Consider the following 22,190-nt stretch of genomic DNA (forward strand, 5'->3'; position numbering starts at 1 on the left):
CAACATTCCATTCATGCTGAGGTGGCAGATGGTCTTGATAATAACCTCCCTGTTCATTCGTGTTGTCTGCTTATTCACTCCTCGGGCAGGTTGTTTTTTTTTGTTTTTTTTTACTCGCGCCATCTACATCTCGTTTTCAGTTGTTCCTGAAAGCAGACTTTGTTCTTTAAAAAAATATCTTTGTCTAATATCTTGAACTCCTCTTTTGTGGATGTTCGTTCTCTGCGCCTAGAAGACGGGGATGTCAGAAGTTGGATACGAGATGGAGTTTTTAAATGTTGTTATGGCAACGAGTGGATAACGTGGGTTTGGCGAATATCAACAAGCAGGAAAGAACTTATATAGTGATAGATGGTTAACAAACAGAACACAGATGGACGCATATATATCAAAGAAGCAACAGGACCGGAGATAAAGAGCTTTAGCGAGTGAGGAAAGAATTATTCGAGTAATAATAAATGCAAGAAACAAAGACAAACAGATGAACCGACGGAGAGATAAAAAAACAAAAGAAAGAAAACCTGGAAAAGTGTTTGACTGGGATAGATGTAACGATCTTCTTTCCCTTAACTTGACCAAGCCTCAAAGACAGAAAGAAACGGGAAAAAAACACAAATATATTTGAATAATATTTACTTCCCTCTTGACAGATCCTCCAAAGAAGACTGATAAGACAATAGTACAAGACTAGGAAACAAAAGAATTAATAATTTCGCATTTATTTTCCGATTTATTGACAAAATCTTTAAATGACAGATGAAGACAATAAACAAATCCGAGTTGTATAAAATATTAAAATGAGAAGACAAACAAAAAAGAAGAAGAATTGAAGAAGAAAGATAAAAGTAATTGGCCATCTCCTGTCAGCGGTGTGGACAAAGCCGATGGAGGAGCAGACGGTGGTGGTGGGACGGCGGTGGTTGTCGTCGCTCAGACGATCAGAAGCCGACAGAGGCGAGAGAAGGGTGCTGGCCCACCATTGGCCCACCACTGGCCCACTGCGGGCCCAGCCAGGCAGATGACAGACAATAAGAGGATCATGGTGTAGGCGATTTGTTTGTCCAGGTTCGGCGGCTGTCTGCGAGATTACACGAGACTGTGCGAGATTACCTCGGGCAGAAGTGGTTTGGCCTGCCACCGGAGCCTTATTTGTGACAACAGACACGCAACCACCAAACAACGGACCACAAATATGCAAACTCACAAAAAAACACAATATCCGAATTTATTTTTCATTTTTTCTTAGTTCCGCTGTGAGAGGAACTCACAACTTCATGTTTACAAGCTTGTCTACGTTTGTTTACATTTAGTAGAACACTTTCTGTGTCATGTCTGACTTCTGTTGTTTATGTACAAATTCATCTTTTTGGTGGGGAGGTAGGGGAAAGGGGGGATCGCCGAGTGGTTAGAGTGTTGGCGTCCCAACCTAAAATAACACCTCACTTATAACGACCTGGAAAAGGTCAATGGAGGACCTTTTACCTTTACATCTATATAATTAAAGTTACCTTCACATAAGACTTTTTTTTCTTGGGAAGGGTATCACTTTGCTTATTTAATCTATTAAAATTTTTTTTGTGACTGAAACTTGGTTAAGGACTGATATGTAACTGCTATGTTATGTGAATGTGAAGGGAAACAAAATTGTCAGACAAAATTCGTTCAAATAATTTGTGGTTATTATTGTGATGTTCATTAGTTTAATGTGTTTACAGTGCTTTTATCACACCACACCCAGATATTTACAGCTTCACTATCGTATTAGATCAGTTGTAGTTAGGTAGGTACTTTAGGTAGGTACTTTAGAATTAGTCCTCAGATATATTCAGTGGTCTGGTCACATTGGACTCCAATCTAGAACCACCCTCCCTGCTTATTATTATATTTCATACACTTGTAATTATTGCTGTATCATGTACAGTAGAGGAAGCATATATATATATACACATACAAAAAAAAAATTGTGTGTTCCGGAGGCGGGATACGAACCTTCGTGCAGAAAGCGATCACAGACGTGTGGGTGAATCTGAGACTGATGTTTGGCACAGTTGATGAAATTCAGAATTTAACAACATGCATGGAGCCTCCTAACCCTGCTGCTGCCTCTTCAGAAAAGAAAACTAAACACAAACAAACAAAAACATCAAAAAAAAAAATAAATAAACAAAAGACAACAACAAAATAGCATTAGCGGCCTTTGCGTGAACCTATGAACTATTTTTCGGCGGAGAAACACATCTGTGCGCGCACGTGCCGAGTCAACCAAGGGTGAGATGCACATGACACCTGTAACTAGTTTATGCCAAACAATCAGCTAACAATCTCATAAAATATTAAACAGGATAACTGACGACTACAGGTTAGCCATCCAGCTAATGCGTGGTCACCGCACTGTGAGTGGCTCACTGGTCCTAATGGCTGTCGACCCTGACTGGCTTGGACTGAACGAACATCGGCCAGCCTGCACTTCAAACTGTTTGTGAGGCTAATCTGAGGCTAACGATGAGGCTAACGATGAGGCCGACATGCAACAGAATCCACAGTCGTCATCCAAGCTCCTCTGAGGCCAACGTTGGTGTCCAACACGCTCCACGTCCACCACGTAGGATCACGTTCACGTGCGATCACGTTCACGTCCCAGCACGCGCCCCGGTAAATAACAGCCGGCCTGGCAGACTAATGAGCTTCAGGGGAATATCTATATTGCTTATTTATTCCTGTTGGTGTTCTGCGCCACCTGCAGGGATGATGCTTCCATGTAATGGTAGTCTGCGACATGAGTTGCGGGTAGCATCGGGAAAATATGCATGTACAGCTGGGATTTGAACTCTGTGTGTATGTGTTACTGTTTTTATTTACTAATTTCTTTCTTCTCTCTTCTGATGACTGATAATGTTTTTGCAGACAACGGTCAAACCGGTGTTTTTTTCTTCATCGTCTTATTATTTTTATTTATATTTTTTTAGTATTTTTTTCGCGTGGAGGAACTAGGCCGTTGAACCACTCTACCATGACTGTGGCGGCACGCAAGAGAGGCGTGACTGTTGCTGCTTCGCGTGTCGGAGGTTAGTCTAAGTTACTGACAAGCCCATCAAGCACTTTGAGCGGAAATGACGCAGAGTCACGCAAGAGCGATTCGCAGCTTCCGCTGTCCACGGCTCTCGGGCACCACAGGGAGGTGGGTATGGAGGGTAGGGTTGGGGTGGCATGGCGGGGTGGCGATAGAAAATAGGGTCATTAACAGGCACGGCCATGCTTCTGCATCCTCGTCCGTAAGTTTTCTTTCATGGCGAGCGGTTGTTTCCGAGCGGTTAACGATTTTTCGAGATGTTTGTGTCACGTGCGCCATTCTTCAAATCCTCTCTCTCACTCACTCTCACTCACACACACACAGTTTGGCTACTCTCAGAGTAAACATCAAATGTACCTTATGTAATTATTGTAATTAACAGTTCCAGATCCATAGATTGTTGTGTAGACTTTACAAAAATATTGTTGTGAAGTTCATATCCGGTCAGCCATGATCAACGACGCTTTTTTCCCAGTCCAATAGAATTATGTTGTAAATTCTTAAAATACTTGAGGTGCACCTTTCTCCAAGGGGAAAAAGCCTTATAATATGCATTGAAATTTATAAAGTTCTTACAAATGGTGGTGTCAAGGTGGTGTACATTTGAAACAAGTGGACACGTGGTGATTTTATTCCATCACCCTTGGAAGATGCTTGACGGCCAAATCAGACTAATTTTATTATATTTATTAGACGTCTGGGGGGGGATGGGTGTGTAAGAGAGAGTGTGAGGGAGAGAGTGTGATGGAGAATGTGTGAGAGAGTGTGTAAGATAGTGTATGAGAGTGTGAAAGGGTGTGTGTGCAAGAAAGAGAGTGTGAGAGGGAGCGAGAGGGTGTATGAAAGTGTGAGAGAGTGTGAGGGAGAGAGAGTGTGAGAGAGTGTGTAAGATAGTGTAAGAGAGTGTGAGAGAGTGTGAGAGTAATGAGAGAGATAGTGTGTGACTGTGAGTGATAGAGTGTGTGAGAGAAATTGTGTGTGAGAATGTGAGAGATTGTGTGTTTATGTGTGTGTGAGAGAGAGAACATGGAGAGAGGTCGGAGCAGATATACACAACAACATTAATGAATGTTAACCCCTGAACACCAACAATATACTCATTAGCAAAACTGTTCGTTTCCGGTTGTTTGTGCGCGCAAGGACAAGACCTTCCAACAAACATCCACAGACTCTGTGACCACAGCTTACAGCAAGCTGTAATTCTTCATCGCAATTAGTAAACAAACTTTGTTGTGACCACTCAACCCGAGTGGGGCTCGGTGCACGAGTCAACATTTTACGACACGGTTGGTTGAGACCCATTGATGCAAACGTTTGCATTTAAAATGACTGAATGATATCTTGAGAGAAACAAATACAATAATAACAACATGAGACAATATAATATTGACTCCCACCACACACAACACGTGTACAAAATATATTAAATTTTTAAAAATAATAATATAGGCATCTAAATAATGAAGCTGAAAAGAGAATTCATTTTTTATTCTTTCATTCTCTCTCTCTCTCTCCCCAGCACTTACCTCACACTGAGTACAGGTCCATTTCACCGAGTAGGTGGCGTTGCAGTCGTATCGCCTCAAAATATCCTTGAAATCCTGAAACCGCTGCTGTGCCTCGCGGTCCAGGTCCACGAGAGTCCGGAGGTAGTCCTTGCACGAAGCCTCCGAGGTCAGAATGGGGCACGTGCACCCCGCACCCTCCTGTCCTGTGACGTTGCGCAGCGGGGTGCACGGCGGGGCTGCCCCTGCCAGGGGCGGGGCCTGGGGGCTGGTGGAAGCACACGAGAAGGCAGGGAGGATGGAGCAGAAGTTGAGGCGAGCCGACATCAGCGCCTCCAAACGGTGCGCCGAGTGACAGCTGCACACCTGGTCCACCAGCCAGGTGTTGAGCGGGTAGCACTGGCCGCTGCCTCCATTGTCGTAATCGGAGGATGTTGAGGAGGAGGTTGGGGTGGTGGACAAGAGGAGGAGGTCGGTGATGTTGAAGGGTTTGCAGGAGCCTTGCCGTAGGCCAGGGACTTTTTTCTGCTCGGATAGTTTCCCCTTGCTGCCCTGCTCCAGCCCCCCACCGACCTCCAGGCTCCCTCCAACCCCGCTCCCGCTGCTGGCGGTGTCTCCTCCTCCGCTGATGACACCATCACCATTGAAACCACCACCGCTAGCGACCTGGCTTTGTCGTCGTGGTGGTGGCGGCAGCGGTGTGTCCCCCTTGTGCTCCTGTGACGCTCGATAACGCTGGTAACGAGATGGCAGATAAGCCGACGACCCGTATGTGGGCTCTTGATGCTGTTGTTGTTGTTGTTGCTGTAGTTGCTGTTGTTGCTGCTGTTGTTGCATTTGCTCAGCTGGACGCAGCACCAGTTGCAGCGGCGGTTGTGGAAGACCTCTGTTGCTGGCGTCGGACGATGACGACGACCCCGTCGGCAAGGACGCCAACAGCGATGGCGAGGGAAAGGTGTAGGCCGTGGAGAGGGACGGGGAGGGGAGAGGGTGAGGCTGATGAGCGGGAGGGTGTCGCTGGCGGTGCAGATGGTTGACACTAACCGATCTCTTCCGCTCGAACCTCCGCACTTGCGCCGCCCACCCTTCGCATTCGGGGTGCCACCGCGGAGGCGGCGGGGGCGACGACGACGAGGACGACGACAGTGAAGAAGGAGACGACGAGGACGGCGAGGATGAAGATGGTGATGACAATAACGACGAAGATGAAGGTGACGACGTAGACGACGACGATGATAATAATGATGATGACGACGATGATAATGAGAGACCGGTAGTCCGTTTGCTGGCTTCTCGGTTATCTCCCTTGGCAACACTGTGTCTTTTGTTGTTCTTGTTGTTGCTGTAGTCCTTGCTGCTGACGTTGCTACCAACGTCGCTGTTGCTGGCGATGGTGCTAGTGATGCCGCTGCTGCGGCTTGTCCGTGCAGTACTGCCCCCTGCGTCGCCATTGCCCCCTCCATCCCAAGACGCGGTGGATGTCCGCAGGTGCGCCCCCCCTGCCGGGGGCCGGGGGCGGGTAGAGGCCCACACGGGGGGCAAGAATTGGGCGGCAAGAAGGGAGGCCAGCATGGCATAGCCAAAGATCGTCGGCTTCCAGCGACGGAGGATGGAGGCCGCGGCGCGCGCCGCGCTGGGGCAGCGACAGCAGCGACCACCGCACGTCCCGGGGTCACCGGGTGCCCCTGACCCCTCGCGCCCCCTCATGGTGTACCCGCCGCCGCCGCCACCACCACCACCACTTCCTGCTCCTGTACATCCACATCCACCAATTCCGCCGCGACGACGACCACCGCCGCTGCTGCTGCTGTCGTTGCCGCTGCCGCCCGCCGCTTGCCGCACTCGGGCCCAGCGCCCACAGTCGTCACCACCACCACCATCCGTGTCCACAACAACCACTGACACGTGGGGGTAGGGGGGGAAGGGCGATGAAACTGCTGACGCCGGTATTCTCAAGCGACACCTGGCGAAGGAGCGCGGATGGCGCCACCTGTAGACAATGGCGACGCGCGTCAACTCCGCGGCAACACCTGTAGCGGGAATGGCAACACCTGTAGATTCGGTAGTAGGAATGGTAGTAACACCTGTCGACCTCGTGACACCGGACACTTGTATATTCAAGGATAACACGAGTAGAGTGGAAGTAACGGCGACATCGGTAGATGCGGTGGTAGCGGTAACTACCTGTAGATTCAACAGTAACCAAGGTAACACCTGCACACTGACTAGCAGTAGAAAAGGTAACACCTGTAGATTGAGTAACAAAGATAACACCTGGTGGTAACGCTGGTAGACTCGGTGGTAACGGTATCACCCTATCAGCAGTAACGATGACAGACGAGACGACGCAGCTGATGTACAAGCAGCTGCTGCACCGTCTCAGTGGTAACCAAGGCAATTCACATCAGCACCATGGACACCAAAGGCCAAACTAAGGATGAATAAATATTTTTGAAAAAAAAAAAATCACCGGACTAACAAGGACTTCTGCATAATGAGTACAGAGAGAGCCGCGGAGGGTTACGGTTAACTGTAGGTGAAGCGGCGCTGGGATTAATGTGAGACGGCAGAAGACTGTTCGCCAGCCACACGGACAGTCAAACACACATACACATGCATACACACATACACATACACACACACACCGACTGAGGTGTGCAGGAGCGAACGAACTACACGTACACACATACACTCACACACATGCAGCGACTAACGGTCAAGATCCCCCCGGTGCTTGGACACACCACGACGACAACCACCACCTACCACCAAGAACAGGAACCGGGGGCCTACTCAGCATGTCCGCCCAGCCAGCGCCTGCTTGCTTCATCCCAGCTCTCGACTAGCCTCCTCCGCCATGCTCCGATCCTCTTCCACTTTACTCTCGACTGGCATCCAGCACCACTCCTCGCTCTGCTGCGTCTCCTCTCATCACGCAAATCGTTTCCCTCTTCCTTTCCTTCTCTCAACCTTTCCTCTCTTCATCCGATCTTCTTCTTGGTCAATCCGTCCATTTTTATTTATCCTTTCTATCTCATATTCTTTATCTCCTCTGTGAACAACTACCACTGTTTAAATGTTTCCTAGAAGAAACCCTCTCTCACACTCTCAAAAAAAATTGTTGCAGGAAGACGACATAAAAGATAAAAAGAAGGAAGAAGAAGAAGAAGAACACCACTCACTGTAAGATCTCCGTACGAACAGGCAAGCATGCCTGCCTCACATGCACCAACGAACTGCTAAATCCAAGATGCGAAGTGGTCACTCCACCAAGGCGAAACACACACTTTCAGAAGATGGTGCGAGCAGAAAAGAGGCCAAAAAGCGAGGCTCGCCACAGCAGCTTGGCACGCGTGCGTGTGAGTGAGTGAGGGAGGGAGACACACGAGAGAGAGAGAACCAGCGGCGGACGCCTGCCACTACTGCACACGGCGCTACGATCAGTCTTGGGGCTCGCCACCACCACCATGACTACCACCACTACCACCACCACTACACTGCAGCAGCAGCAGCAGCAGCAGACTCGCTCTCTCTTAAACTTCCTCGCGCTTTGGCGAGGTTGTAAGCTGCGTGCTGCACGGCAGTTCCACAAAATCTCGGGGGCAAGGCGGCACGGCGAAAGGATGCTTTGGAGTGTGTGAGTGTGTGAGTGAGGGAGGGAGTGAGTGAGGCTGGCGCGGGTGCCGACTGTAGCAACTGGTTTACAAGCAACTGCTTTGCTGCAGCTGTCCGTCCAGTTAGCAGCAGCAGCAGCAAGAACGCAGAGCTTGTTCCTCTTGCGCAGTCGTGGCGAAGCATCTTGTACAGATGGCGCCACCTGACACCGTTATCCCCGAGTGGTCATGTGTATGTGTGCGTGTGTGTGTGTGAGTGTGTGATTTGTGCGTGCATGTGAGTATGCATACATTTATGTGTTTGCGTGTGTGTGTTGTTGTGAGTCGTCGAGCGCACACACGTAACATATTGACCTCCAGCTGTTGGTCTCTACCCACCCACTGGCCACCCACTTTGCTGCAGTACTGCCATCGCCGCCGCAGCAGCAGCAGCAGCTGTCGTGTAGTCAGGATGTAGCACAGCAGGACACGCGTCTACGGTGCTGTGCTGCAGCTGGACTTCGCTTGACACAAGCAGCGCCGTTTCCCGAGCAGCAAAGATAATAGTAATAATAATAATAATAATAAAGTAGAAAATGGCATAACAAGCTGCTATATCATTAACAATTATCATAACACGATTGTTCAATAATTCAAATTTTATTTAACAAGGTTGTGATGGGATTTAAAATATCACAACAAAGCTGCTGCAGAATACAAAACGAGTGTAACGATGTTACCATGGATACAAAATGGATATAATGAGGCTGTTGTAGAGGAATAAATGAGGGAATAAAGCTGATAATTAATTATTATTCCATTAATAAAGACAGAGAAATAACTAAAAAAACCAAAAAAAAAAAAAAACAATACCAAGAAATGAATGAATGAAAAAATACAAATGAAAATGAATAACTGAAGAAATAATATAAAAAGTGAAGGAATATATCGAAATATAATGGACTAATTGGAATACAAAAATAATTATTTAGCTTTGTTTATTGATTTAAACACCCGATTTAACGGATAATTAAATAGGTCAGAAAAGAAAGGAGGAAATTTTAAGATGTATAAAACAAAGACATTGCCTCCCATGGCTGTGACGGTGACGGACATGTGGAGGCTGATGAACACCTGATGTCGAGGTAGGAACTGGTCAGAAGGAAGGATTGCGGGAGGAAAGACAGGAAGTCGATACCCAGTCTCTCCCCAGACTGTTGCACGGCTCACAAACATGTAATAACATGTAATAACAAATAATAACATAACTATCGCCACGGGGAGAATGCAACCGGTGTCTTTGATGAAAGTTGTCACCCCTTGCTGTGGGGTTTCCTCCCGCTGTTTGTTCGTGTTTGTTTGTTTGTTTCGCCAGACAGTACTTCTACTTTCCTCATTTCTTTATTTCTTCTTTTCATTTATTAATTTCCCTCATTTCCTTCCTTCATTCATTCTTCCTTTTTATTTTTTTAATGTATGATTTCTATTTTGTTATTTTTTTATCGTTTATATTTCTTTTTTCTTTCTTAATTCATTCTTACTTTCGTTTTGTTTTTTGTTTTTGTTTTTGTTTTTTGGCTTTCTATCTATTTCTTCCATGTATTCATTTTTTTCTTCAATTCATTCATTATTTCTTTCTATTTTTTTCTTCTTTTATTTTTATTGATTTATTTGTTTATTCATTTTTCTTTCTTCTGTCAATCCTTTTTTTCTTTTTGTTTCTTCCATGCCTTTATTTTTGTTCAATTCATTCAATAGTTCTTTCTATTTTTTTTTCTTTCATCTCATTCATTTATTTCTTTGTTCTTTCATTTCTTTTTTCGTTCTTTTTCTTAATAGTTTTTTCTATTTTTTTGTTTTCATTCATTTATTTGTTTGTTCATTTTTCTTTCAGTCCTTTTTTTCTTTCTTTTTTTTCTGTCTTTTTTCTGTCTTTTTTCTTTCTTTTTCTTCCATGCATTCATTTTTTTTCTTCAATTCATTCAATAGTTCTTTTTATTTTTTTCTTTCCTTTATTTCATTCGTTTATTTGTTCATTTTTCTTTCTTCTTTCATTCCTTTCTTCCTTTAGTTTATACTTGTGACGAGCCCTGCTCTTACTACAGCTGTGGGCCCGTGTCGAGGCCAGACGAGTGAGTTTTAACAAGGACTTTTATGATCTCGTCAAGGGTCTGTGAGAAAATGAGTTTTGGCACACACGGCAGACAGACCGTATGTGAGTGTCGTCAGCGAGGCCCTGGTGGGTTCTTTCCTCCTCCCAATCTTCTGTGGAGGCTGCAGTCTACTGGAACAAACGACTCGATCAGATAAATGATCGCACTGATGATAAAGCCGACGACACGAGCGTACAGGGGCGGTAGCGGGGGTGGGTTGAATTGTGAGATGGGAGGAGGAGGAGAATTCGTGTTACCTGGATGGGGGAAGGAAAATATCAGATACATCAATTATTGGAAAAATACATACACTCTCTCTCTCTCTCTCATGCGTGTTCGTGCACGTGCATAAACACGCTCACTTACTCACTCACATCCACAAGCATCAGGATGTTTTGAAGTCAGGAAGAAAATGCTATTCCCAGGAGACCCCTGTCTCCCGCCTGCTGCTTCATCCTCTTGCCTGGTTGGCTACAAACACTGTGCAGTGAGTGAGCAGTGCGCGAGCTCCTCACACTCGGGTGACGTCATTCACAGTGCGCTCGTCTCGTACAGAGCGCGAGTTGGTGTGACATCTGTAATGAAGGATGGAAATTCAGGGTTTGTGTTCGTCCCTCTTGGCACTCATCCTCTGCTCTTATGGTGGGTTGATGTGACTTGTTGAGGGCTGATGAGACTTGTTGAGGGCTGATGAGACTTGTTGAGGGCTGATGTGACTTATTGAGGGTTGGTGTGACTTGTTGAGGGTTAATGTGACTTGTTGAGGGTTGAGACTTTTTGTGGACTACCCTGCACCATTGTGGAACGATGCCACGTGACTTCCATTGTAGGCTCTATGAGGTATAAGATTTTTTAGGGGGACTACCTTTACTTTTGGGAGAAAAAACTGAGTCATGCATCCTGTACTTTGAAGTGTTTGTAAACTCTACATCAAAATCATAAGAGAGATTTGTGGTTACTAGGGTAACTTGTGGCATGGATGTAGAGCGATTCTATTAAGGGTAGGTCGTTTAAAAAAAAAAGCTCATCACTCGATGACCTAAGGACAATACTATAAATAAAAGAGTGATGAAATACCTGCAACTTGAGGATAAATCAGAAAAAAATCTGCAATAAATTTCAGCTTTTTTTGTTCTCAATTAGTTGTTTTTTTAAAGTGATTTCTATCGTCCTATCTTCGGTTTCAAAAAAAAAGGTTACTGAAGGTTCAGCCGGGTGGGTGGGAGATGAAATGAAGCGATTTTTTTTTTTAGGGTTACTTGGAACTCATCCACATTCCTTTTTTTTTCCTTTCTTTCTTTCCACGATGCGCTGCGAAGGTGGGCGAGCCTCGGCTTATGCTTCAGATGGTCTCCCCTCGCTTGGAGATCGAAGACAACATCGGACTGCGATTAAGAGTCTCGGAGAGAGTGGTCAGGAGTTATCGCGGGATTCCGGCAAATCTGACGAGAGCGAAGAGCGCATGCGCAAATGTTCTCCTTAATTGGCTGCACAAGCAGCGCCGCCTGGCGGACCGCACAGAAGTGGGGAAGTGGGGCGAGGGGAGTGGAGGCGGGTCTGTGCAGGGGATGAGGGATGAGGGTTGAGGGTTGGGGGAGAAGCCGTAAAGAGGAGGAGAGGCTGCCGCAACTCGGGATAACCTGGAGCATCCATCAATACCAATCGATATATGACAACCGAACGAGCATCGACAGCATCAAAAGACAGCATCAGCTGTTTGAAAAATAAGCGAGGAAACGAATCACACCGAGTTTCGTTTTAATAATCGGAGCTACAGGGGAGGGAACTTGGAAATATGATCATCTTGTACATCTGGGTAGCGCCAGAACGAGTTATGTGAGCTTGAGAAGGATGATGATGATGATGATGATGATGATGATGATGATGATGATGACGACGACGACGACGATGACGATGATGATGATGATGAGGAGGAGGAGGAGGATGATAATGATGAAGATGATGATGATGATGATGATGAGCTAAACTCTCTGTATGAGGAGATTACTCTTCAATCCTTCCCATGTGATTGCAAGTGTGTTGGACGAGTTACTCCGCATGTCTTGCATCACGTGCGCTGAAAGTAATTATCAGAAAGACAGACAGAACACTTAGAAGGTTTCTTCACTTCTTTCTGCTCTCTGACTTCGTGACCTTGTGACCCTGTCACTCTGACCCTTTTCCTGTGTGTTCTTCCGCCTCGCTTCTCTCCACTCACTTTCATTCTTCCCCTCATTCCTTCTCTCTTTCCCCAGCACCCTCATCCCATCCAAAAGCTTTCATCGTGAAATTTTCCCCAAATCCGGAAAATACATTCTTTCATTTAGACCGTAAAATTGCCTCATCTGTCATGTCTGAAGCATGTTATTCATCCGATAGGGTAATGTTCGGTCTTCCCCGGGCCTCGCCTGACAAGAACCTCTCTCTGTCTCTGTACGCGCACGTGAGCGCGGAATGTGGATCTGTTTCCCTGAGAGACAGAGAAGCAGACGACACACGGTGCAGGAACCACAAGAAGGATGCAGGCAGATGACGAGGGAGTGACGAGGGGGAGGAATAAAAGATATGACAGAGAACGAAGGAGTTCGTGGTCACGTGGGGTCAAGAGAGAGGAAGACATGTTTTCATGATGTACCTCAGGTAACAACCGGAGTTGTCACCCGAGTCCGCGACAAATAACTGTCACAAGTATACAGTAGGATGGGGACTATGAGGGTCTCATACACCCTGGGTGGAGTTGCCAGACCCTGTCCACGAAGACGCCATCTTTGAAAAACTTCGCATCCGGGTATTTGAACCTGTTTACTTCCCCAACTGCACTCCATCAACTCTCTGCTTCGCTGTGCTCGATGGTGTTGAAAATAATTTTGCTTTTGTCAGAGCTGACCTGCATCCCTCCCCTCGACAGCCTCGTTGTGAGGTCCTGCAACTCCCGGCATCAGGTCAAGGTCCTCTGCTGCACTGAGCTCCAAATACGATGTCAACCAACATGCAACATGAGACGGTGGGACTCCAGCCTCCTCCTCACATTACAAATCACACAACTAAGAGCATGTATCGTTGACAGGTGATGAAAAAGAGGAAAATTTAATGACAGGGCTGTGCAAATATCAAAACAACATCACTGTGTGAATACCAACATGGCTTTTAGTCAGAAGGTAGTCAGGATCCATCCCTTTAGAGTTTAAATACATATCATGAAAAATTTACCGTAAAATCCAATGAATTTCGAATCGTAGCATCCCTAGTACCAACAGAGATGAGGGTTTAGTGTCAAGTGAGATTGGGAGGGTACACTAAAGCATTAGTGAGGGGAAAATACTCTTGCTAGTAAGAGTTATCCAATCTTTTTTAAACAGTTGCAATAAAATAATATTTGACAAATTTGGGTTTCTAGCATCTTGGTTATGTCAGACGTGTACAAAAAGTATTTTGAAACAGCAGCAAAATATAAAAGAAATATTTTTTCTGGTTACATTGGTTTAACATTATATCAGCTTCATCAGAGTAATCGTTTCCTATTTTATTATTAATTTTAAAAAATTTAAAAAAATACATATGTCACAGCTACCATTACTTTAGCTTTGACACTATTATAAAATATTATGAATTAAAATAATTATAAGACATTGATTATTATAATTATACATTTCTTTGATGGGGATGTGTATTCTGTCCTTCTATCCCTTGTTCCGCTTTTTCTAAAGAATCTCTCAAAGCATTTCTCAGATACCTGAGTCAAATGATTATTTTTTAAAGTCAGTAAATGCTATATGTATCTTCCATGATCTGTGAGCTGCATCCGGGTCCTGGCAAAGAAAGTGAAGATAGAATCAATGATGTAATTTTTACAGAAATTTGTCTGTTCTGCGTGGTTGTTATGTCCATTGACTTAATCTTTTATTCAACATGTTTAAATAATTAAAAATCGGGATGCAAAAATAAAAGAAGGAAATGTGTTAGGTAACTCTAGATCGTGCTTTTGGTGGATTGATTGCTTGGCACTTGGATACCTGTAACGAACCTGTTGAGAGAAAAATGAGGGGAGGGAGAGAGATGGAGAGAGAGATGGAGAAAGAGAGAAAAGTGTGCTTAAATGTATTTTCACTCCTACAAATGCTCATGTTATGTGCGTCTATGTTTGTTTGTGATGCTTGCCCCCTCACTTCCGGTCTCGCATCATCTCGTCCACATTGTCCGCCATTACAGCGACCTTTGTCCCCCTCCCTTTCTGGACCTCTAAGATCTCTGCTCCCATCCACCCAACCAACCCCTCAGAGCTCACTGGCTGTGAACGAGGCGGTAGCTGGAAATAAGAAGATAGAAGGAGAGAAGACATGGAGGGTTAGACCGTCATGGATGACGACACTGCAGGGGGAGGTAAGCCTGGCTGTTTACGGTCCTATGGCGTCACGGGTGGTAGTGAGGGGTGTTGATGGAGGAGGAGGGGTGAACTATATAGGAGGAGCAGCAGGAGGATATATCAAGTTGTGGTGTATGCTAACCTCCCCACTCCCCCGGTTCCTCTTCGTCACACCCCCGCCCATCCGCTCTTTACTTCCCACCCCACCCCACCCCACCTTCCTCAATCGAAGTGAGACGAAACGTAATCACCTCGGACTGGAACCCGCAACTTGCTGGCGGATCGATGCTTCCTCATCTTGCTGGGAATGCTGGGAAATATCCTCCACTGTGTGGACACAGGGCCGCCTGGCTCACACTGGCCGCGAGCTTACATGGGTAGCGTCTTCACGTGCGTGTGTGTGTGTGCGTGCGTGTGTGTTCATGGGAATGTGCGTGAGTGATAAATAAAATATTTAATGTGACTGAACATATTCCATCTCATACTATCTCAATATTTCAAACTACATTAATTTTTTTAGCTTGTGCGTTCATGCGTGTGTTAGTGTGTCTGTGTGTGTGTGTGGGAGGGACGGGGAGGTAGAAGACTGGGAATTTGTGCGCATGCTCATGTACAACTTAGCAGACGATCCTCCAGTTGGCCAAATCCTTCCATCCATGATTTGATCGCCAGCACAACCACGCCCTGGGCCCAAGTGCGGCATCGTTTTATCCTCGCGAATCGGCCACAAGCGATGTTAACCCTCCGGGGTCGATGACCTCCACCCACTTGCCATTACTGTAGGAAACGTTTTTGTGTGAATCTCTGTGAAAAGCTGCTGCTGCAGCGAATTATCGTCATTATCCCTCCCCGACATCCTCTTGGCTTAGCTTACTTGATTCGCTCAGACCACAGAAGCTTTGGGCAGACATTTCGCAGGACGGTCTGCAGTGACTGGGGTATTGTGGATGGTGTGCAGTGACTGGGGTAGTGTGGACGGTCTGCAGTGACTGTGGTATTGTGGACGGTCTGCAGTGACTGTGGTATTGTGGACGGACTGCAGTGACTGGGGTTTTGGGGACGGACTGCAGTGACTGGGGTATTGTGGACGGTGTGCAGTGACTGGGGTAGTGTGGACGGTCTGCAGTGACTGGAATTACTGGACTGCTGTTTTCCAGTTAACTACTAAAACGAGGCAGTTTGTACAAAGCTTCCGGTTTAGTCACATTGTTTAGGTTCGCCGAGACTAACAGCGGAGAACTTCGTAATCGGCTAAGTGTTGGTCTTGGCAGACAGACAGCAATCCACCTAAACATATCCATGGTGTTGTAAAGTAATGATCGGAGGGGTACCAGACCCTCATCAAGGTCTGTCCCTACACCCCACACTGCCCCATTCTAACCCCAAACCCTACAGCACAAGACCACAAATGGGATGGGGTCATGAGTCACATCCGTTAATTGCTTTAGAGAGGAAATGTTTTCAACTAGAAGTGATTTCGAAGGGGAAAGGCGAGGAAACGAGAGTACCGGCGAAATATCCCCACCGCCTTCGAATATGTGTTAAATACAATGTCCCGATACGAGATCTGAACCCTTGGCCTCTCTCTCTCTGTGCAGTGATGACAAACAACACCACTACACAACAATCAACTACCTCCCCTCCCATCCACCCGCCTACCCTACTTTCACCCACACCCGTAGACTGAATGGAATGACGCTGCGCAGTTTTTACTCATTGTGTGAAGCCAACGATGATGAGGAGGAGAGAAGAGACTTGTTTTTGTTGTGGTATGTGATGCTAACCTATGGCAGACACCTAACCCCAACCCATGATAAACAGACAGAGCTCCTAACCCTTACAAAAAAAAATAGTTCGTGAGCAGTTGATGCATTTCTTTCATTGAGTGAGCGAAAAGGCAGTCTGGCGAGACCACGTGTCTCTGTTCCGTTAGGAAGGAAGGAGGAAGGAAGGGGTGGCAGACGTCTGAAGTAGTGTAGGTCACCAATTGTCAGCACATTAGCATGCGCCTCCCACACCCCACCCGCACACCCGCGCAAACTGTCTTAATTTTCAGCTTTGTTGTCATGGTAACGCGGAGATTGTGCCTCGCTGTCTGGCAAGTCTGGCATTAGCTCAGAAGCCGTTGGCAACTTAAAACTTAAGCTTGACATCCTGGGAGGAGAGGAGTGAGGCGGGGTGGATGCTACTACAGCTCCCGTAACCGGAAATAAACAGAAGGAGGGGGAGGATTCTTCCTGAAGGACGTGGTCAGCGGGCCAGACTATTAATTTCGATAATTTTTGTGTAAAGTTATTTTTGTAAGTGGATGCTGTACTGGAATTCAATAGAAGGGATAACTTAAAGCTATGTAATAGAGAGGTGGATGGAGAGACAGACCCGCAATAGACAGACGGTGACAGACGTTATTCTCTCAATGCTTTTAGAATAAATAGCTTTCGAGTCTAGCTTCTGAGGAATTTGGCACTGTGAGTGGTTGGTGAGAAAAGGGACTGATAACATTACTCTCTCTCACTCACTCACTCACTTATCCACTCTCTCACTCTCATCCATTCACTCTCTCACTCTCACTCGCTCCCTCACTCACTCAGTGATGTCACAATATCTACTCACATCCTAAATTAAGGAGGCCTCAGCTGGTTGTAGCAGGGACAGACAACCTGTTCCCCAAGAGACTGTAAACACAAACACAGATCCTGACGTTTACGTCCAAAAGCTTCGCGACGCGAGCGCCCCCGTGCGGCGATCATGTTGCTGGTGTGAAATGAGGATAATGCTGAATAAGGGGCAAAGGGGAGAGTACTGCAGTGTCATTTCATGCAAAAATTCCAGACATGCTTGTCCGGAAAGTCTTTTTTTTATTATTTTGGTTTCTGACAAAGGATGAAGTTGGGAGAGTTATATCGTTGCATTAAAAAAACAAAACAAAACAAAAATCAAAAACAAACAAAACAAAACAAAACAAACAAACAAAAAAGCAAAAAAAAAAAAAAAACAACCAAACAAAACAAAACTGCATTCTTCTGCAATTAAACACTACTTGCTGGTCTTGTTGATGTGTGTTGAGTGTATTCAAAACTAAGAAGTATGCATGCTCTCACTATCATTCAACTGCTTTGCAGATAACCTGCAACCAGTCGGCAGTGTTTAAAAAGCTTTGTACCTTTTAAATACTATCCGAGAATCGAACCGTTACATCTAAAACATGACAGCTCTTGGCATGCAAGAGATGTAACTCTACTGGCAATCTGTGCTTCACAGCTGTATTGTACTTCAGTGCGGGAACGGGTGTAATGGCTGGTCTGCCCTTGCCTTCAAACACGTCAGAACGTAAAAATCACGTCTAGGAATGTGAACCGGAAGTGACGTCGCTTTATGACCTTCTGTGGAATTGTCTCCCTTCTCAGCGGGGTCTTGAAACATATTTGTTGGATGAGAAAGTGGAAAAGTGGAATGAGAAGAAGAATTAATAAACAGACCCCCCAGACACAGAATCAAAGAAACGAACAGACCAGCCAAGCAACCAAAGAACCAACCATCCAAGCAGCCAACCAACTTTCCAGAACAATTTTAGAATAATTTATACAGCTGCTTACTGACAGACAGGGACAAACAGTGGCATGGAAAAAGAGGACTGGGTTCTAACCAAACTAAGCTTGAGTTGACACAGAAAGTTTGTGAGTGACTACTTGGGAAATCAGTGACGTGGCCTGTGTTTACTGCAAGCATGTGCGTGTGTGTGTACACGTGGGTGTGTGTGTATTGTGTGTGTGGTGTGTGCGTGTGTGTGTGTGTGGGGGGGAGGCTGTGTGGTGTGTGTGTTGGAACATTTATCGCCGACTGAGTCACACCTCACGCCGAACCAGAAAGAAGGACCACTCCCACAAAGATAATGAACGTCAGTATACGAGGGAGGGAATTCCTGAATCGTTGGAATAACAAAGGTCGTGAGAGCGAGTCCCTGTCGGGTGAGGGCTGGAAAAAAGGATAACCAGTCCGACATCTGGCGGGCGTTGGACTCGCAACTAAGGGAACTTATCGCTTGGTCCTACTCCCTGCAGTATGTCAATCAGAACCTGCAAAAGGTCAATGAAGTAACACCATGGTGCAATCGTCTGTCTGTGTGTTTGTGTGAGTGTGTTTGTGTGTCTGTCTGTGTGTGTGTTGTATACCACATTTCATTACAACAGTCTTACAAAATTCGAAAGGAAAAACTACCGTCTCATTTCCATTGACAAAAAAAAACAAAAACAAAAACGAACAAAAACAAACAAACAAAACAAACAAACAAACAAAAAAAAAAAACAACAACAACAACAAAACAAAAAAAATTGGGTTTCTGGGCGACTGTTAATAGATCGCGATGTCTCATGTTTGGGTTTGGATGCCATCTGATGCCATCAAAGAAATAAATTTGTCTCCTGCTTTGAATTCCGCAGTTCTTTCTCTAGACTAGAAAATAATTCTTAACTAGAAATACAATTTAAAATAACAGACTAAAACAATATTGGCTAGCAGCAAACAGGTTTCCCAGCATGCAACTGATGAGTTAATGTCATGGCCAGACTTTGTGATCATTATTTAGAATTAAAATATCGCAAAGGTGAGAGTAAGGTGAGCATCCATCTAACCCCGGGTAGTACACCAACAAATGGTCCAGGAGCGCTGTATACATATACAAATGCTTGTTCAAAAGAGCCAGGGCCCACTTTTTTTTAAAAGTTGTCAACAATTATGACAGTTAAAGATTTCTATAATATTTCCGAAAAATGTGGTTTGTCCTCAGATGTAGACTGTTGTTTATATTCGAAGAGCATCGGAGAAGAAAGTTTGATGGAAGACGATAATAACAGCTCCTAGCATGTGGAACAAAAACAATAACACCTTCATTGTGTGTTGGAATTCCACTGGAAGCCAGGCTGTCTAAATAAAGTAACAACAAGTGTGAAACAGCCTTGTAATCAGATTATGGGATGTCGCGAAATGAGTGTTCTAATCAGATCTCCCTTGTTCCCCACAACCTACTTGAAGAAACAAGAGCACAGACTGCTGATACAGGGCGACAGAGGAGCAGGCTTGCTTTATAATGGACTCCTTCAACATCCTGGCCACAAAGAAAGTCTGTTATTTATTTTTTTTTTCAAGAGACTGTTGTTGGCAAGCTTACCACATTTAAGACAGTTTTGAAATATGTATATGATCTGTTTCAAAAATTCTTTTTCAAGCGATTGTCTGTAAGGGGCCAAACGTTCATATGTTTACAGAAATGATATGTGATGCCCACTGTATGGCCTCGATTTGTCTTTTGTTTTTTTTCTCATAAATAAAAGTAGAAGCTTTCATGGTTAACAGAATTTTGTAAAGTTTGAACTTAGTGCTGGTCTGTGATTATGAAATTTTCCCTTACCACCCAACAGAAAAGGATGTAGGGGTGCTGATAATAAATAAGGAAAGAAAATAAGGATGATAAAAAAGAAAGGAAATAAGGATAATAAATAACAAATAAAAAAGGATAATAAATAAGAAAGGAAATAAGGATAATAAATAACAAAATAAAAAAGGATAATAAATAAGAAAGGAAATAAGGATAATAAATAAGAAAGGAAGTAATGATAATAAACAAGAAAAGGAAATAAGGATAATAAATAAGAAAGGAAATAAGGATGATAAGTAAGAAAGGTGTAAGGCTCCATCTTCCACAACCCTTGGATACGGTTGACCACTTGCAGTTCATTACCCTGACGACTACAAGAAAACGGAACTTTTACTCTTTTAATCGATAAGAGACTTACGGGATGGAGGAATACAGTCTAGTGATGAGGATGGCGATCCTGCTGCTGCCGCTGCTGTCTACACACTGTGGCAATGCACGGCAGTCTGCACGCGCGGGTCTATGCTTGTGTGTGTGTGTGTGCGCGCGTGTGTGTGTGTGTTTGTGTCCACTTTGCCACACAGTTGTTTGAAGCGCAATCGACTGACGTCACTTCCGGCGTCCATCTTCTTCGTCGTGGGCCGTAACGGTCTGTGTGGATGGGAATAGCTTTGGTCCTCCCATTAACCTCCTAGCAGGGAGTCGACGTGTTTAATAAGTACGGGTACACAAACATGGCGTCACAACAACGGACATACTTTCTCATCACAACTACAGACACCCCAAACTTTGTGGAGACGAGAAGGAGGGTTTCGGCGAGATATATAAATTTTATTTAAATGAAGATCTTTGAGGTTTGAATTTCTTTCAAACTTTTTCGGGACCGGAAGGCCGATGGGCGCTTGGTTGCTTGGACACCGTTGCCGGGAGGTGAGCGCCTGTAATTTCTAGTTTTCGTATCTGAATGCGTTTTGCACGAGCAGACACGTGCTGTGGGTGGCTCGATGGAAGGAGGGAAATGTCGAGACATGGGAGGAGCTTGCTGATGGTGAAAGGTTCTGGATGGGTGTGCATGGAGGAAATTAATCTCACCTATGACCTGATCACTGGTTCGTGGGATAGATTTCAAAAACTTGTTCTAGTCATGCGTGTTGAGAGAAAGCTTCCACCATTTCTCCCTAAAATTGAATTTGTGGAGACATACACGCGCATGCGCAGGTTTACAAACTCTCTCTCTCTCTTCCTCTCTCTCTCAGAGAAGATATAGAAAATTATTAACGAACGAATAACTTGACTGTATAGGCCGTAGGCACCAGATTTCAAAGGGTGAATGTCTACATAACATTTCATACAGGAATGCAATCTCATGGTCTCACGAGGCAAAAATACAAATTATTTACACAGCACTGTTACGCAACTGCGTGGCTTTAAAAATAAACAACGCGATGTTGAATACATGTTTGGTATTTGTGTTGCTAAATAACATTGTTAGCTTTCAGTTTGATGGACGTCTACAAAATTTCACGGGGAGGGTGAGAGAGATTGGGGGAGAGACAATGTGTCCTCGGCGGACTCTCAAGCAAAACCTAGCTGGACGTGAGTAAAAGACAGGAATTGGAGAAACACGCATACCTTGTCCCAGATTTTCTCTACTGACCTGGTGTTGACCTCGTTCCAAATTCCATTTAGAAAATTGGAATGTTAAAAATCTTGTACCAACAAACGTAGCACAATTCTAAAAAAAAATTATATATAAAAAAAAATTTATGTATCAAAAAAATATTACACTCTAAGAAGCCTCGAGGGCTAAAATGTTTGAAAAGTTTAATCTCAGCCCTAATCACAAGGACTCAAAAATCCCACGTTAATCGGATTCCCACCCCGACAGCTGGACAAACCGTGCATGCTTGTCTGACTGCATTGGTTGCCCGGTGAACCACTCCTCTGCCTCTCACAGCAGACGACTTCTTCTCCATTCATCATTGTTTTACACCAGATCCGACAGACTGCTTGGGCATACTTGACATTGTTGACACGATCTGACTAGAAGAAAATTAAAGAAGAAGAGCGATGATGTGAACGTCAAAGAAGATGATGTCGACGATGATGACGATGATGAAGAACGCCTCTCAGCA

At 45.0% G+C, this 22,190-nt stretch overlaps 1 protein-coding gene across 1 annotated transcript in view; it reads right to left on the reverse strand.

The window, feature by feature from the left end:
- The window catches only part of LOC112555036, a 92,049-nt gene extending 83,338 nt beyond the window's left edge, over positions 1 to 8,711 (reverse strand). Inside the window, exons 1-2 of the mRNA XM_025223164.1 lie at positions 7,758 to 8,711; positions 4,597 to 6,759 (exon numbers count right to left, since the gene is read on the reverse strand). Coding sequence (XP_025078949.1) covers positions 4,597 to 6,759; positions 7,758 to 7,787 — 2,193 coding nt within the window. The 5' untranslated portion in view covers positions 7,788 to 8,711. The remainder of the gene's footprint in view (positions 1 to 4,596; positions 6,760 to 7,757) is intronic.
- Between the last annotated feature and the right edge of the window lie 13,479 nt (positions 8,712 to 22,190).

Source organism: Pomacea canaliculata, linkage group LG14 (assembly GCF_003073045.1).
Source record: "Pomacea canaliculata isolate SZHN2017 linkage group LG14, ASM307304v1, whole genome shotgun sequence".
In the NCBI taxonomy this organism is placed as follows: Eukaryota; Metazoa; Mollusca; class Gastropoda; order Architaenioglossa; family Ampullariidae; genus Pomacea; species Pomacea canaliculata.